Source organism: Furipterus horrens, unplaced genomic scaffold (assembly GCF_987537825.1).
Source record: "Furipterus horrens unplaced genomic scaffold, mFurHor1.1.pri manual_scaffold_7, whole genome shotgun sequence".
In the NCBI taxonomy this organism is placed as follows: domain Eukaryota; kingdom Metazoa; phylum Chordata; class Mammalia; order Chiroptera; family Furipteridae; genus Furipterus; species Furipterus horrens.
In genome coordinates, this window is record NW_028327177.1 from 1896521 (window position 1) to 1910033 (window position 13513).

Here is a 13513-nt window from a genome sequence, read left to right on the forward strand (position 1 = left end):
AGCCCTAGATTCCGGGCCAGGAGCCGACTCCCAGCAGCCGGGTGGGCCAGGCTGCGCACCCTCATTGGACGGCTCCCCACGGACAGTTGCCCCAGCAGGGTCCGTGCAGGCAGAGCCCCCAGGCCAGAGGGAGGGCTTCCCTGCTCAGGGCACAGCTGCAGGGCAGTTTGTGTGAAGGAGTCCGACAGGGTGTGAGCGCAGTTTTCATGAAGGTGCTTGAAGCTCAGTGGCAAAATCTGAATGAAGCAAATGTAACTATCGCGTGATGACCAGCGATCAGAGTCCCCTTAGAGGGAAGTCAGACTCAGGCCCCTCACTGAGGACACCTGGACCTCATGGCCTGAAGAAACTAGGACCTGCCAGGACGTGCAGTCTGTAGGGCCTAAAGTCAGAACATGTACGAGACAAGCCTCAGGCGCAGTACTTCCCCGGGCCCCGAGGCGCAGAGTGGGAAGCGGCGGCCTGTCCCGAGCAGGGCACTCCTAGCCCACGGGCTCCGTGTGGGCCTGTGTGGGCGCCTGTGGGGGCCGGTGGGAAGCCCCATGGCGGAGCAGCAGGCTGACACCTCCGGTTAATGGTCTCCCTCCCGCCGCCCCGCTGCTCCCCAGAGAGCCCTGGGGTTTCCTGGCCCTGCCCCATGCGACCCCACCCTCCTGGTGACCTCAGAACATCAAGGAAAGGAAAGTAGTTCTCCCAAAGAAACAGAAGGCCAAGGGTCACATATTTAAGCTTTTTATTTTGATACTAAAACCTCAGCTAGTTATAACTGTTGGATTCTTAAGCAGATAACAAGGAAAATTCACTTTCTAAAATTAATCTTCTAGCTTCCAAAGGAAAGTTGCCTATTAAATGGATGGCTCCAGAGTCTATCAATTTTCGACGTTTTACCTCAGCTAGTGATGTGTGGATGTTTGGTGAGTATTTTGAAAAGTTTGTGTTTTTGTAATTACATTTCACCCGTTCTGCAGAATGAACTGAGCCTGTCTCTCCAGGGCATGTGGGTGGTTTGCCTTCCCTGCCATGAAACCTCCTCTCCTGTCCCTTCAGCAGGTAGTTGCAGAGCCGCATGCGCCAGCGTCCCGGTGTGGCTTCTGTGACGTCCCGCTGCTGTGTCCCCTTCTGTCACTCTTCCCTCGCTTCCCTTTGCCAGAGCTGGGGCGTTGCCTCTCTGTTCCCTTCCCGCTCCCCCCTCTCTGCCATCCTGCTCGTCCCTTTATGGACTGACTTCCAGGAGTGAGCCTGTCCATCTGGTGCTAAGATAGCCCCTCAGACCCGAGGACCTGGGTCACACTTCATTCTTTCTTCCGGAATCTGGCCTCCTTCCTGACTTGTCTCAGGGCTTGAAGGTTTGATCTTCTGTGGGGACTGCTTCCTTGATGTCTGTTCTGTCCCTTCCCGCCTGCTCTGGTCCCCGACCTCCTCCTGCTGTGGGTCTTTGCGACTCCTCCCAGTGAGTGCAGGAGGGAGGCAGTGGGGCTTCCACCCCGCCCACTTCAGCGGGGGTGGTGGAGGGGAGGTTTGCAACTCTCCGCCCCTTTCCGTGTGGATGACACCCGTCCCCACCCCTTCCTGCAGTGACTCCTCCCACCAGGAGTCTCTTCCTACACCCCCTGCCCCAGTGGAAGTTCTGTGTAACTTCGAGGTCTCCTGAAATGTCCCTCTTCCTAGAAGCCTCTGTAGCAGGTGTGGCGTCCAGATAAAAGCACGCCCCGTCTCTGCATTTCCTGCGCTTTCTCCCGTCCGTCTTGTGAAGAGTCTTCCGTCCGTCTTTTCTCGCTACCTTTTAAGCTGCTTCCGAGCAGTAGTATGCTTACGTGCCCATTCCTGTAAATGAAAGTAATGTCTTAGACCCCGTGTGTTCTTACCGTTCACTGGCTGTGGGTGGGAGTGACCACCTGGGGTCCTAACTGGTAGGAGGGTCGGGAGGACTTCACTAGGCCAGGCCGTAGTGGCTTCCGCCCCATGGCCTGCGCACAGGTGACTCCCCCTCCCAGAGAAGCCCTGCTCCAGAGAGACCCCATGCCCATTGAATGCTCCGGAGCCGGGCTGGGCCGCATGCCGGTGCGCTTCACTTGGGGAGCTGGGGCGTGGGGGGCGTGGCTGCCGTGCCTGCACACTGGGGGGCTTCGCCTGCTTTGCTCGTGTTTCTGTTACTTTCCTGTCTGAGTGAGTTAAAGGAGCTTTTGCTGAGAATACGCTAATTCTAACAGGTAACAAAGGATTGTGTCCTAGTTTAGCTAGCACCAGGGCCCCCTTTTTCAGTCATAGAAAGTAGTGGTGGACGCCACAATCAGTAGCACCTGGAGGGGGACAAGACATGGTGTTTAGAGAAAAGGAAGGTGTGCGGATGAAGAATGCCGTGCAAAGAAGGGCCCGATGGTGTGTCCAGGCCTCACACAACGGCCCCGGGTGCTGGTGTCCTGGTGGGAGGAGCAGAGCTGGGGCGTTGCTTGTGGGGCGTGCTTTCTCCTTGGCACTTACTGGGCTTTCGGGGTCCGACTGGCACTGCTGGGCGCCTGTGCCTTGCCTCCCTGGGAGGCGCCCTGGTAGGAGCTGAAGGTGCAGAATCAGAGGCCCGCTCCTCTCCGGAGGGCGCAGGGCGCGCTCACAGAGGAGTTGAGGCGGCACTTAGGGGGACGCAGGAAAGCGCTTTAGAAGGACTCGCAAATGTACCCCCAAAGAGGAGTGTTTGTGAGGAAGGAGTAAAGGGGCACTGAGCCGGAGGCGTTAGCATGAGCCAAGGCACGTGTGTGGCGTGTTCAGGGTGGCAGGCTTTCCAGGGACCAGAGTGGCAGGTGGCGACCAGACACCACCAGGAGGGAACACCTCCGCCCCGTGCAGGGCTCTGGGGTCACTCTGTAGGTGGTGGGTTTGGTTCGCTTGCTTGTTTCAGAGATGAGTGCTCAGGTGGTGTCCAGGTGATGCGGGGAGTGTGACCTCCAAGGGTAGCGTGAGAGCGCGGTTTCTGAGGTGGCTTGTGGGGTTTGTGGGTGGGAGGTCCCAGGCATAGTGACAAGTTTGTGGATGAACCAGATGACAGTGCCACTGTGCCCCTTGGCCAGGATGGGTGGGCGGGCCAGCGTGAGAGGGACAGCGTGCCAGGGATCCGCGGGTCCTAATGGCGCGGGGCTGCAGCTCAGGGGCTTCTTCCTGAGGCCTCACAGCAGGTTGGGCCGACGTGGGGGTGGAGCTGAAACTCACCCCGCTGCTCCCTGGGCTGTTCACGGAGCCCGGAGATGTCCTTGCAGCTGGTGGGCCGTTTTCCAACACAGGATTTTTAGAGAAATAAAGCTCTTACAAAATGATGGATTTTTCTTTGTTACTGTTTCATTATTCATGTGCTACATGAGTGTTACTGTCCTTACAAGAGGTCCCCGGTGCTGCGCAGCCTAGCCGACCGCCCAGACCGTGCGGCGGGTGCTCTTGCGCCGACTCGGAAGCCATGGCTACTGAGTTCACTGTCTGTTTTCATCCCATTTCACAGGTGTATGTATGTGGGAGATACTGATGCATGGTGTGAAGCCTTTTCAAGGAGTGAAGAACAATGATGTGATCGGGCGCATTGAGAATGGGGAAAGATTGCCAATGCCTCCAAATTGCCCTCCCACCCTCTACAGCCTTATGACGAAATGCTGGGCCTATGACCCCAGCAGGCGGCCCCGGTTCACTGAGCTCAAAGCTCAGCTCAGGTAGGAGTGGGGGGAGAGAGGGCCGGGCTGGGGCAGGCTCGCTGCTTCCTCCTGCGGGCGCAGCCTGCAAGGTCCTTTGTCAGTGCGCCCGAGGCTGGCCCAGGTCTTGGGCAAACAGTTTTTAACTTGATTTGCATTTATTTATACCTTGCAAGAGTCTGAAGTAGATGATATTTTCAAATCTTAGCAAATTTCAAATTATGATGGAATCTCTCTCCCCTAACTTCTAACTGACGGAGCACGGCATGCCTGGTCCGTGATCACGCGGCCCTGCGTCCCTTCCCCCACAGCTCGCCCAGCTGGTGCCCCCGTGCTCAGCCCAGCCACCCCGTGCTTCTCCCAGGCAGGGCCTGCCTCTCCGCACGCTGTCCTCTCTCTCAGGCAGGCCTTCCCCACCTGTGGCCCCGATGAACCTGGCCCCGTCTTTCAGATCCAGGTCAGATGTCACCTCCCTCAGGAAGCTTCCCCGACCTACCCTACCTCCAAAGATAGAGCCGTTCCGTCTGTCACTGTCTTACAACGTCCACATTGCTGTTCCGTGGCCGCTCAGAGGCCCCTGCTTTGGGCCGGCAACCGCGGGCCCTGGAAGACACCCAGGGGCTCCTCAGGGCGCTGCACCCTCCCCTGTCTGCCAGTTGGCCCTGCCCCCCGGCCTGGGAAATTTCTTGTTTGCTTGTCTGTGTCCCCAGCCAGACCCGAGCTCTCGATGGGCCCCACTATGGCTTCCTCACTTGGGGAGCCGCGGAGCTGAGGGCTAGGCACCTAACAAGTGCTCAGCAAACAGTTATCGAATTGAATTGAGGTCAAGTCAAGGTCAAGACTTGACAATTTAATGCACAGGACATTTGACGTGATCCATGTGCACCGGGAGTTTGGGTACATGGCTGTCCAGCGCCACGGGCTGTGGCGTGCTCTGCCGCCTGCTTTCCTGTTGGGCTGCTTCCCTGATTTTATGTGCGATTGTCTTTTATTATATCTTGTTACAGCTTAGTTTTTTTTGTTTTTTGTTCTTTTTTTCATAAAAATCACCCAAGTTTTAGGGTCCCAAAGACCCTGAGTTCAAGTAGCCCAGCCTTGTCACCAGAGCTCCCACCCTCACAGGCAACTCAACCTGCTTGACAGGTGCCTTAGAGGAGAAAGTCTCAGGGAGGGACTCAGCCGGTGGGTAGAAGTAGGAGGCCCATCCAGTCTGTCCAGTTGGGCAACTCGTCCCACTCTTTGCCAAGTGCCTGCTTTTCTAAGCTGGGTCTGGATTTAGCAGTGGACAAGGCAGCCTTGCCCCAGAGTGTAAGGCGGCGTGGTCCCGCTGTGAGGCCCGCTCTGCCCGCTGTCCAGGTGCTGGCTCCCCTGCCGGGTCCCCTCTGGGGCGCAGGGCACCCCCCTGCCCTGGGGGTCACGTGCCGGGTCTTCTGTGTTGCCAGGCAGCCTGCCCCGAGCCCCAAGCCTCACTTCCTGCTCCTCCTGTGACTTGAGTGTGTGTCCTCTCACTGTGAGAGCGGGACCCGAACATGCTTCACTTCTCACTTTGCTCAAACTGTTGTTCCTCCTGGTCTTTCCTCACACTTCGACAGTGACAGGCCCTGTCCTTCCACTTTTCCCCTCTGGTCCCCATTCCATCTACCTGCTCCCCTGACACCTTGTCTCCTGACTTGGCATCCTGCCCCGTCGCTCTGAGCAGGGGCCCGATTTCTCCTCTGAGCGCCCCTCCTCTCTGTCCCCCTCCGGGGTTCTCTGAAGCGCGCCTGGGCTTTGCTCCCCTCCGACCGACCGCTCTCAGCCCCCGTGCTGAGCTGCCTTTTCTCACGGCTGCTCCTTCCGCCTTTGAAATTGTCGCTGGCCCTCGTGTTTGTCCTAGAGCAAGGCTGTTACCTTCTCTCAGCCCCTCACCGTCTGCAGGGGACAGTGGGGCCCTGTGTTCACAGCCACCTTGGGGTCACGGGCACTGCCTTACGTGGCCCACCAGGTGACAGCTGGGGAGCCCTTGCTGTGCTGTCTCCCACCCCATCCCTCCTGCCCGCTGCTCCATCTGCCTGGCAGGGCTCAGTCCTCTGTCTTCTGAAACCCTGCTCTGGGACAGGATTCCCTCGCTCAGGACAGTCTCCGGGGTCCCTGGAGTTCCTGTGTGAGGCGGGGCTTCCAAAGAGGCATTCGAGGCCTCTTCTGTTAGGGCCGGAGGCCTCCTGTCCCTTTTCACACCTGCACAGGGTGACCGAGCCAGCCCTGCCTCTGGGCCGGAAGCCTCCTCCCGGCCTGGTGAGACCCCGCCCACCGCGCCCATCCTTGTCCTCCGAGGGCTGCTTTCCGTGACACTCACTCGCCTCCACCCTCGGGGTCTCCAGAGCTCTCGTCCTTGTCACATCACCCCCGCTGCCACACTGGCTGCACCCGCGCTCAGCCCCAGGATCACGAGCGCCTGGACCGCCGGGCGGGGCTGGTTACGGGGCAGGGTGCCTGGAACACCTTTCCTGCCCTCGAGGAGCTCACAGTCCAGTACGTCCCAGCCCTACTAGACTGGGGCTCCTTGAGGGCAGGGATCGTCACGCTCTCCTCGGGGCCGCCCGCTCCCCAGGCCGGGAGCCTGGGCCCGGACGCGGTCAGACGGCCCCGCGCTCGCTGCTCAGCGCGCACAAGCCAACGTTAGCTGGGGGGCTGGTCCGCTCAGGTGCCTGAGCTCCCAGGGCTGCCCGGGAAGAATTTTTAGAACTAAATAGGATTATTTTCATACATACACACGCAAATGTAAGTGTAATGTAATGTGCCTAGAATATAATTGATGGATTTCTTCCAGTGCACAATTAGCACAGGCCATTGAGAATGAATTTGTTCTGTATTACTTTGTTTTAGTCAGAAATGAAGTGTAACTTTACATTTGAACATGCAGATTATGGCTACCAAATAGGCCAATAAGTCGATAGCATGAGAGTTTGCTTGGTCACTTACGGAGGCGGATTAGGGTCGGGTGAGGCCCCGGGCACAGAAGAAGATATTGGGCCCCTTAAGAGAGAGAGACAGGGAAAATAAAAATACACATTAGCCATATTTTATGCAGCGGAGTCATGAAACCAAACTTGATGTCATTAGAAAAAAGTGTAAAGTTGGGGTTCTGCCGGGCCCTTCAGGAGTCGGGGTCCAGGGTGTGTGCCCACTGTTAAATCCGCCTCTGGTCACTTATATGTAACAGTACATCACAGTAGGTAAATAGGTTCTTTTTCTGAATTTTTCGTAAGTTTTATTATATCCAAGATGTAAACAACATAATACATCTTGGGAAGTTCTTACTTCAGGGCAGTTAAAAATGTTTCCCAAACTCTGTTCTCCACGACCGCCTTGGAAGAAGCTACTGCACACAGGCTCAGATTTCTGGGGACCCCACCTGTCTTTGGGTCGTACCTGTCTTTACTCTGAGGTGAGAAAGTGGCTCAGGATGAGTCTTGTCAGGCACACTCACCAGCCCTGGTCATACTCCCACGGGCGGGTCCCTGTGACTCAGTCTGTCTTCCCGTCCTGCTGTCTCCCTCGGGGGTGACGTCACTGAGGTGTGGCCTGGGACTAACCGCAGGCAGCCTTGTGCCAGGAGGAAACACTGCCTGGTCAGGGGCACTGAGCGGCGCCCTGCAGCGCAGCCTCGCTTCCTGTGTGCTCTGGTGTTTCTCCCCCGGGAGGCCGACAGCTGATAAGTGCACTGAGTATTTCTGGATGAGAAGGTCATGTAGTCACTGATAGATTCGGGTCAGGTGTGGGCAGCGGCCGTGCCGAGGAGACGCCAGCGAGGAGCTGCAGCGCTTGCCCTGAGAGCGCATGTGGCCGCAGCCGCGCTGCCGGCAGCACTGCTGCAGAGAAGATGCCGGGCGCTCTCTGTGTTCAGGGAGGCAGGTGACGTCAGTGGTCATCTCCCGAGTCTCTTTTAGACCAGTGAGGACAATCAACAAATTAAATGATCAATTTAAAGTTTTATGCTATAATTTTTATATATTTTTAGCTTTTTATAGACAAAGATGTGGACGTACAAACGTGCCAAGGATTAAACAGCCCATTGAATCGCCACTGCCCGGGCGCACCTGTGTAGTCAGCGTCCAGGGCCCAGACACCCACACTGCCCCTCCCGGCCACGGCCGGCCGCCTCGGCACTGCACGCCGCGCAGACTCCTCTGCTGGGGACGCTGTGCTGGGCACACTGGGGGGCGGCCCCTGTTCCCCGGCGGCTGTGTGGGGCCCAACTGTGAACAGAGCACAGTAGACCCACCCTACTGCCGGTGGGAACCTGGGTCTCATCTGGTCTGGGCTATTGGGACTCCTGCCGTGGAGACGTGGTGAGGGTGTCAGTGGGTGTGTCCGGAAGTCAGTGGCCTGCAGGGGCCACTTCCACAGACGCCGCCCAGGCCCCAGAGTGGGGGCGCCGGGGAGCTCTGAGCAGGGATGAGCGCCCCGCTCTCCGGCCGCAGCCTCTGTAAGCCTTGGTGGTGCCTCCTCGGCTCCACGCACGCCTTCTTCCCACGGGACCGTCAGGACAGAGGGCGTGGGCGGTGCGTGAGCAGGCCCCCTGAGCCTCCTGGTCTCCGGAGCACTGCCCGTGAGGTGTCGCCTGGAGGGCCGTCCGTGCTGCTGAGTGGGCCAGGGTCCCTGAGCCCAGTGGGGGGACCTTTAGCGCTGACACCGTGTTCGCTGATGCAGGTCTCCATCCACTCCTGTCGGCTGACTGGTCCTGACATGCAAAACCCGCCTTTGTGGGGTGGGCGTGGTGTCGTGAATCTTCCCGCATGGCTTCCTCTCAGTCCCATCGTCCGTGGAGGTGGGGGCGATTATCAGTGCAGTTCGCCCAGGCTGGGGGCTGGACCGCGGGCTGGAAGTTGGGGCTTCCTGCAGGCGCGTCCGCCTGAGGCCCAGGCCCGGCTGCCAGCGCCCATGCCGCACGCCGTGGCTGAGACGCGGCTGGAAGCCGCTGAGTGACCGTCTCGTGGTGGGACTGGTGGACAGGTGGTTGTTTCGTTTAGTTAAGAAAGAAAAGGAAGAAAAGCTGCTTACAAGGAATACCTGTGGCTGGTTTTCTTAAATTTGTTTGAGGGTCCACCAAAAGAAGGGCCCCAAAGAGAAGGGCGGCACAGCTGGCGTGTGCACAGAGGCCCCACCGAGACTTGACGGGGACATGGCCTCTGTGTTCGCTTCAGAATGTGGGCTTGTTGCCGCGTCCTGAGTGGGCTGCGATTGGCTGCTCTGTCCCTCTCGGATCCCAGGGGCCAGGGGAGCAGTTCTGGAAGTCTTTGATGCGGCTGAGTCTCTAGGCGACTGGAGGCCAGCTGGCGGCGAGCCACGCCCGCGTGTGGCCCGTCTGCTGTGACCTCTGTGGGCGCGTCCCGTACGCCTGATGCACAGCCTGGTCTACAGCTGGGGTGGGGGGTTACTTGAACGTCACATTGTCATGTTTGCTGCTTCACCGGGTCACGCTGAGCTGGCCGTGAGGAGACCTGTTGGGGTAGGGCAGCCCCTGGAGCTGCGGCAGCCACAACCGATGCTGGCTCTTCCAGATCACCATCAGCGTCACACGCAAGTGAAGTGGCACACTGCCCTCGGGGTCTGTGCGGCTGCACCTTCAGTGTACGTGGTGCGCACGCGTGTGTGGGCGCGCGCACGCACGTGTGTCCCTGCACAAGCACCGGGACACTGGGGTGTGGAGGAAGTTAAGCTGGCGTCAGGAGCTCTGTCCGCTGTATTATGGGGGTTCGCGTTTGAAGGCTCTGTGGCCGCCCTGTAAGAGCAGGATCACAGTCCCACCGCCGCCCAATTTTCAGGACTAAAGGAAATCCTCTGCCACCTCCCGTTGTATGAGGCTCCGTGGCTACTGAGGGCTGCACTGGTGGCCGCCGTGGCGACCTAGCTTTCCCGGAGGCCCGGGGGTGGGGGTGGGGGGCGCCGGGGGCCTCGGGGTACCAGAAACGCTCAGTCACCGTTTTAACAGTCTCGTCGCTTGAATTTAAAGTGTTAGCTGCTGTTATCCAGGTGCCAAAATACAAAGCACACCTTTCTGACATTTATAGATCTCTTATGGAGACAGGGATTTAAAAACTTTTAATGTGTCAACAGTATCTTATGCGAGTTTAAAAAATCCTTTTAGACGCTTTATTTATCCTAAAATGTGAACCCTGAATTAAAAGCTCCAGGTTTGGTTAATGGCATGAGGTTACTTGTGCTTTGCTGGGTGTTTTTCTTAAGTGGTTTTGTGTTTGCTTCCAAAATTCCTTTCAAAGGTGGAGCGAAAGCTCGTGCTTAGTCACCATAACGGTACGCTCCTCCTCCCCGCTGTCCCGCTGGGCGGAGACAGTTTCTGCGGGAGCGAGCGCCCTTTTCCCTGGGTGCCCCTTACACCTGAGTGTGCACAGCGTCTGAGCGGCAAGGCTTTTGTTCTTAGCCTTCCCAGTAGTGAGAAGTAAGCGGTAAATCTAAATTTAATAGAAACTTAAGGTCAAGTCTAAGTTGTGTCTTATCTGAGGGTAGTTCTCCCCCGTGCTGGTTTCGGCCCCAGGCAGGTGCCCAGGGCTCCGTGTGTGCAGCTCCCGCGGTTTCATCTCGGTGGTTTGGTCTCGCGTGAAGCCAGCACCCTTCTTGTGGGATTAAGTGTGCATTTTCTGTAGAGCAGTCCGCTGTCCTTTGGCGGCTCCACAGAGCATTCCACAGGCATCCCCTCGTTTGGGTGACCGTTGCCCTTTGCACTTGAGAGCCCGAGGCTTAGAAAGGCCCTGGGACCTGCCCTGGACTGTGCCGCCAGCGCAGGGCAGCCGGGACCCTGGACGCAGCTCCCTGCACTGAACATCAGGACCGCACGGGCCCGCGCCCCTGCCCCGCTCGCATCCACTTCTGCCCGCCTCCCGCCGCTGTGGGGCCTGCTTTTGCTGCGCGCGCCCAGTTCTCACCCCGGCTCTCCTCAGTCCCTCGCCCCTGAGCTTTGTCTCCAGGGTTATTATCCCGGAGACCTCAGGGGAGAGAGGAGCAGATGGGAGTGTCTCCCTTCCTCCCTGGGCCGTGGAGGGTGGGCCGTCTCGGTGGCCCCTGCCCCCGCCGGGTACAGAGGGTAGGGAGGTGTGCTTGGTGGGGGAACCCGCAAACAGACATGGGCTCCATGTACCCTCCACACCCACGTGCACCCCAGCCTCGAGGTGGGGTGCACGGAGCCTGGCTCAGGCCACCCGGTTGGGCTCAGATGGTTGAAGCCAGTAGCTTATCTTCTGCACCTCCTCGTGCACCCCCACATCTGTCTTCCGCACCTTCCTCTTGTACCCCCACATTGGCACGGCATTTCTGTGGCTGACCAGGGCTTGGGATGTCCCTGTGTAACGTGTCAGCCTCCTGAGAGTTGATCGTCCTACCAATATTTCACTTAAGTGCGGAGACCCTGCGCCCCTCAGCCCTTTACGCTCCAGATGGCGTGTATGTTGCGCTCACAAGTGTTAGTAATATTTTGTGTTTTAAATAGTATTTCAAGGAAGGTGAGGGGGAAACCTTTGATATTTAATCCCATGCAGTGAGTGCTCCTCACTCCTTCCTGAAGCTCCTTTCTTCCGTTTGGTTCCCATCGCCAGGAGGCCTTCTTCAGCATTTCTTGGGGTCCAGACCTGCTGGCAGTGAATTCCATCCAGGCTTTTCAGTCTGGAAATGATTGAACTTCCTTCCACTGGGTATAGACTTCCAGGTTGGCAGCAGGGGCTTTCCTTTTGGTTCTTAGAGTTGTCCTCACGCTGTCTTCTGGCCGCTGTGCTTTCTTACCAGCGTCCCTGGCCTTCCTCACCGTCCTGCAGTCTGCGTGTTTTCTGGCTGCTTCCACGGCTTGCTCCTTTCCTTTGGATTTCTGCAGTGTAACGGGTGCTTAGGGGTGGTTGTCTCTGTATTGATCACACGTGAAGTTCATTGAACGTCTTGAATCTGTAAATATGTGTCTTTGGCCACTTTGACCACATATATATATACATACATTTAAGGGGTTGTTTTCTGCTCAGTTTTCTCCCTCCTGAAACTTCGGTTCTGTGTGTGGTGACCCTTTTGGTAGAGCCCTTAAGGTTTATTTTCAAGTTTTCTGGCTTTTTCTTGTCATCTCCATCCTGCCAATCATTCAGCCTCGTAGGGACTGAATTTCAAATATTGTATTTTTTATTTGCCTCTTTTTTAGTTTGTTTCTCTGCTGACATTTTCTTTCTTTTTGTTAATTATGAACAAGTTTTTTTTTTTTATGTTCTTAAATATAATAACTCTTTAAAATTCTTGCCTGCTACTTACAACTTCTGAGTCATCTTTGGATGAGCCTCCTTTAGACTTTTTTCCCTCTTCAGAATGGATTACACTTTCACGCCCACGCCCCCACCCCCTTTTAAGTAATTTTAGATGATCCTGGACGTGATGGCTCTGGATTCAGTTATATTCCGCTGAAGAGTGGTGAGTTGGCTGGTCTGCTGGCTGGCTGGCTGGTTGGTGTTAGCAGGGAGTTAGTTAACTTGTCTGGTCTCATGTTGCAAACTCTCTCCGTGCCTGTGGTCAGCATCACATTTCAAATCAGTTCTCTCCGCCTTAGCTGGGCTTCGTGGAAGCTGCCGTACATGTGCGTGCCTCCGGGGTCAGCTGAAGATCCGGGCAGAATTGGCTCTCAGAATCTGAGGACCCTGTCCCTGGCTCTCTTGTTCCTGAATTTCCCCTTCACTGTCCACTGCTGTGGTGACTCAAACTCAGGGACCATCGACACGTGGGGCCCGCCCCGTGCCATGGCCTTCTCCTGGTCTCAGCTCCCCCGGGCGCGGGCTGCTTTGGGTGGTTCTCCCGCTCTGGCAGAGCCCCTTCTTAGACCCACAGGTGCTGCCTGCAGCAGGGTGGCCACGTAGAAGCTCCTCGAACTTGGGCGAAATACAAAGAGGTCACCGTCTTAAAGTAAGATTTTAGTAGAAATCGCTTTTTAAGTAACTTTAATGCAGTGCATTATTTCCTATAGTCTTAGACGTAAGTAAAGGGGGGAGGCGGTCTTGGTGTGTTTGTGACAGTAGGAGCCCCATCCGCCGGGCCCGGTGGTCAGGGAAGGAGAGCAGTGGCGCCCCTGTCTCAGGGCTGTGCGCCCCCTGCCCCGGCAGCAGTCCCAAGCCTGCGCCCCTGACTCAGCTGAAGGGTCCCGCCTCGGTCTCTGCAGAGACACCAGGGCCTCTGCTGCTGTTGTTGAAAGGTCACTTCCATTCCTTTGCGGTGAGGCAATGCTGGGCAATTGTAAGAGATCGTGTTTCAAAACTGATATTCCCATGAACTTGCCAAAACAAGCCATTTCCTTCTTGGCTTTTTTTCCTTCCAGTTTCTTGCTGCTATTTCTCTGGATATTTTCCAGGTTAGCCCAAGTGGCTATGAACCAGACTGGTTTTGAGGTCCAAAGCGGATTTTGTATTGTCACCATGAAATTTTGTTGAGGTGCCCAAAGTCCAATCTTGACAAAAAGCGTATTGAAGCAAATTACATTTAAAAGAAGAAGTGTGTTTTAGTTTCAAAGAGCGGAACAGTAGTACAGTTACTCTCAGGACGAATACTACAGAAATGAAATAGACAGAAACCTCATTTTTTTCTAGTTGTCTGTCAGGCAGTTGCGGGCACAGAACGCACTCATATTTACTTGGAGTGCTCCCATCCCCTCGCACGCTTGGTCCCCGCCCCCCCCCCCCCCCCCCCAGGACGGGGCAGGACAGACCGTGTTCTCATTGACGAGCGGGGCCACGTGCCACACAGCGGGCCACCCCTCCAGCACCTGCTCCAGGGACAGAGCTCAGTCCTTCAGACGAGACCACTGCTTTGCTCTGCATGAAAACACCTTA

General features: G+C 56.7%; 1 protein-coding gene across 7 annotated transcripts in view; it reads left to right on the forward strand.

Moving 5' to 3' along the window:
* The window catches only part of PTK2 (protein tyrosine kinase 2), a 92740-nt gene that overhangs the window by 54734 nt on the left and 24493 nt on the right, over nt 1-13513 (forward strand). For 6 of the 7 annotated variants that reach the window (XM_090283319.1, XM_090283320.1, XM_090283314.1 and 3 more), the window contains 2 exons: nt 825-914; nt 3485-3689. In XM_090283319.1, coding sequence (XP_090139445.1) covers nt 825-914; nt 3485-3689 — 295 coding nt within the window. Of the gene's footprint in view, nt 1-824; nt 915-3484; nt 3690-13513 lie in introns of those variants that run through there. The other variant, XM_090283322.1, reaches the window with a different exon arrangement.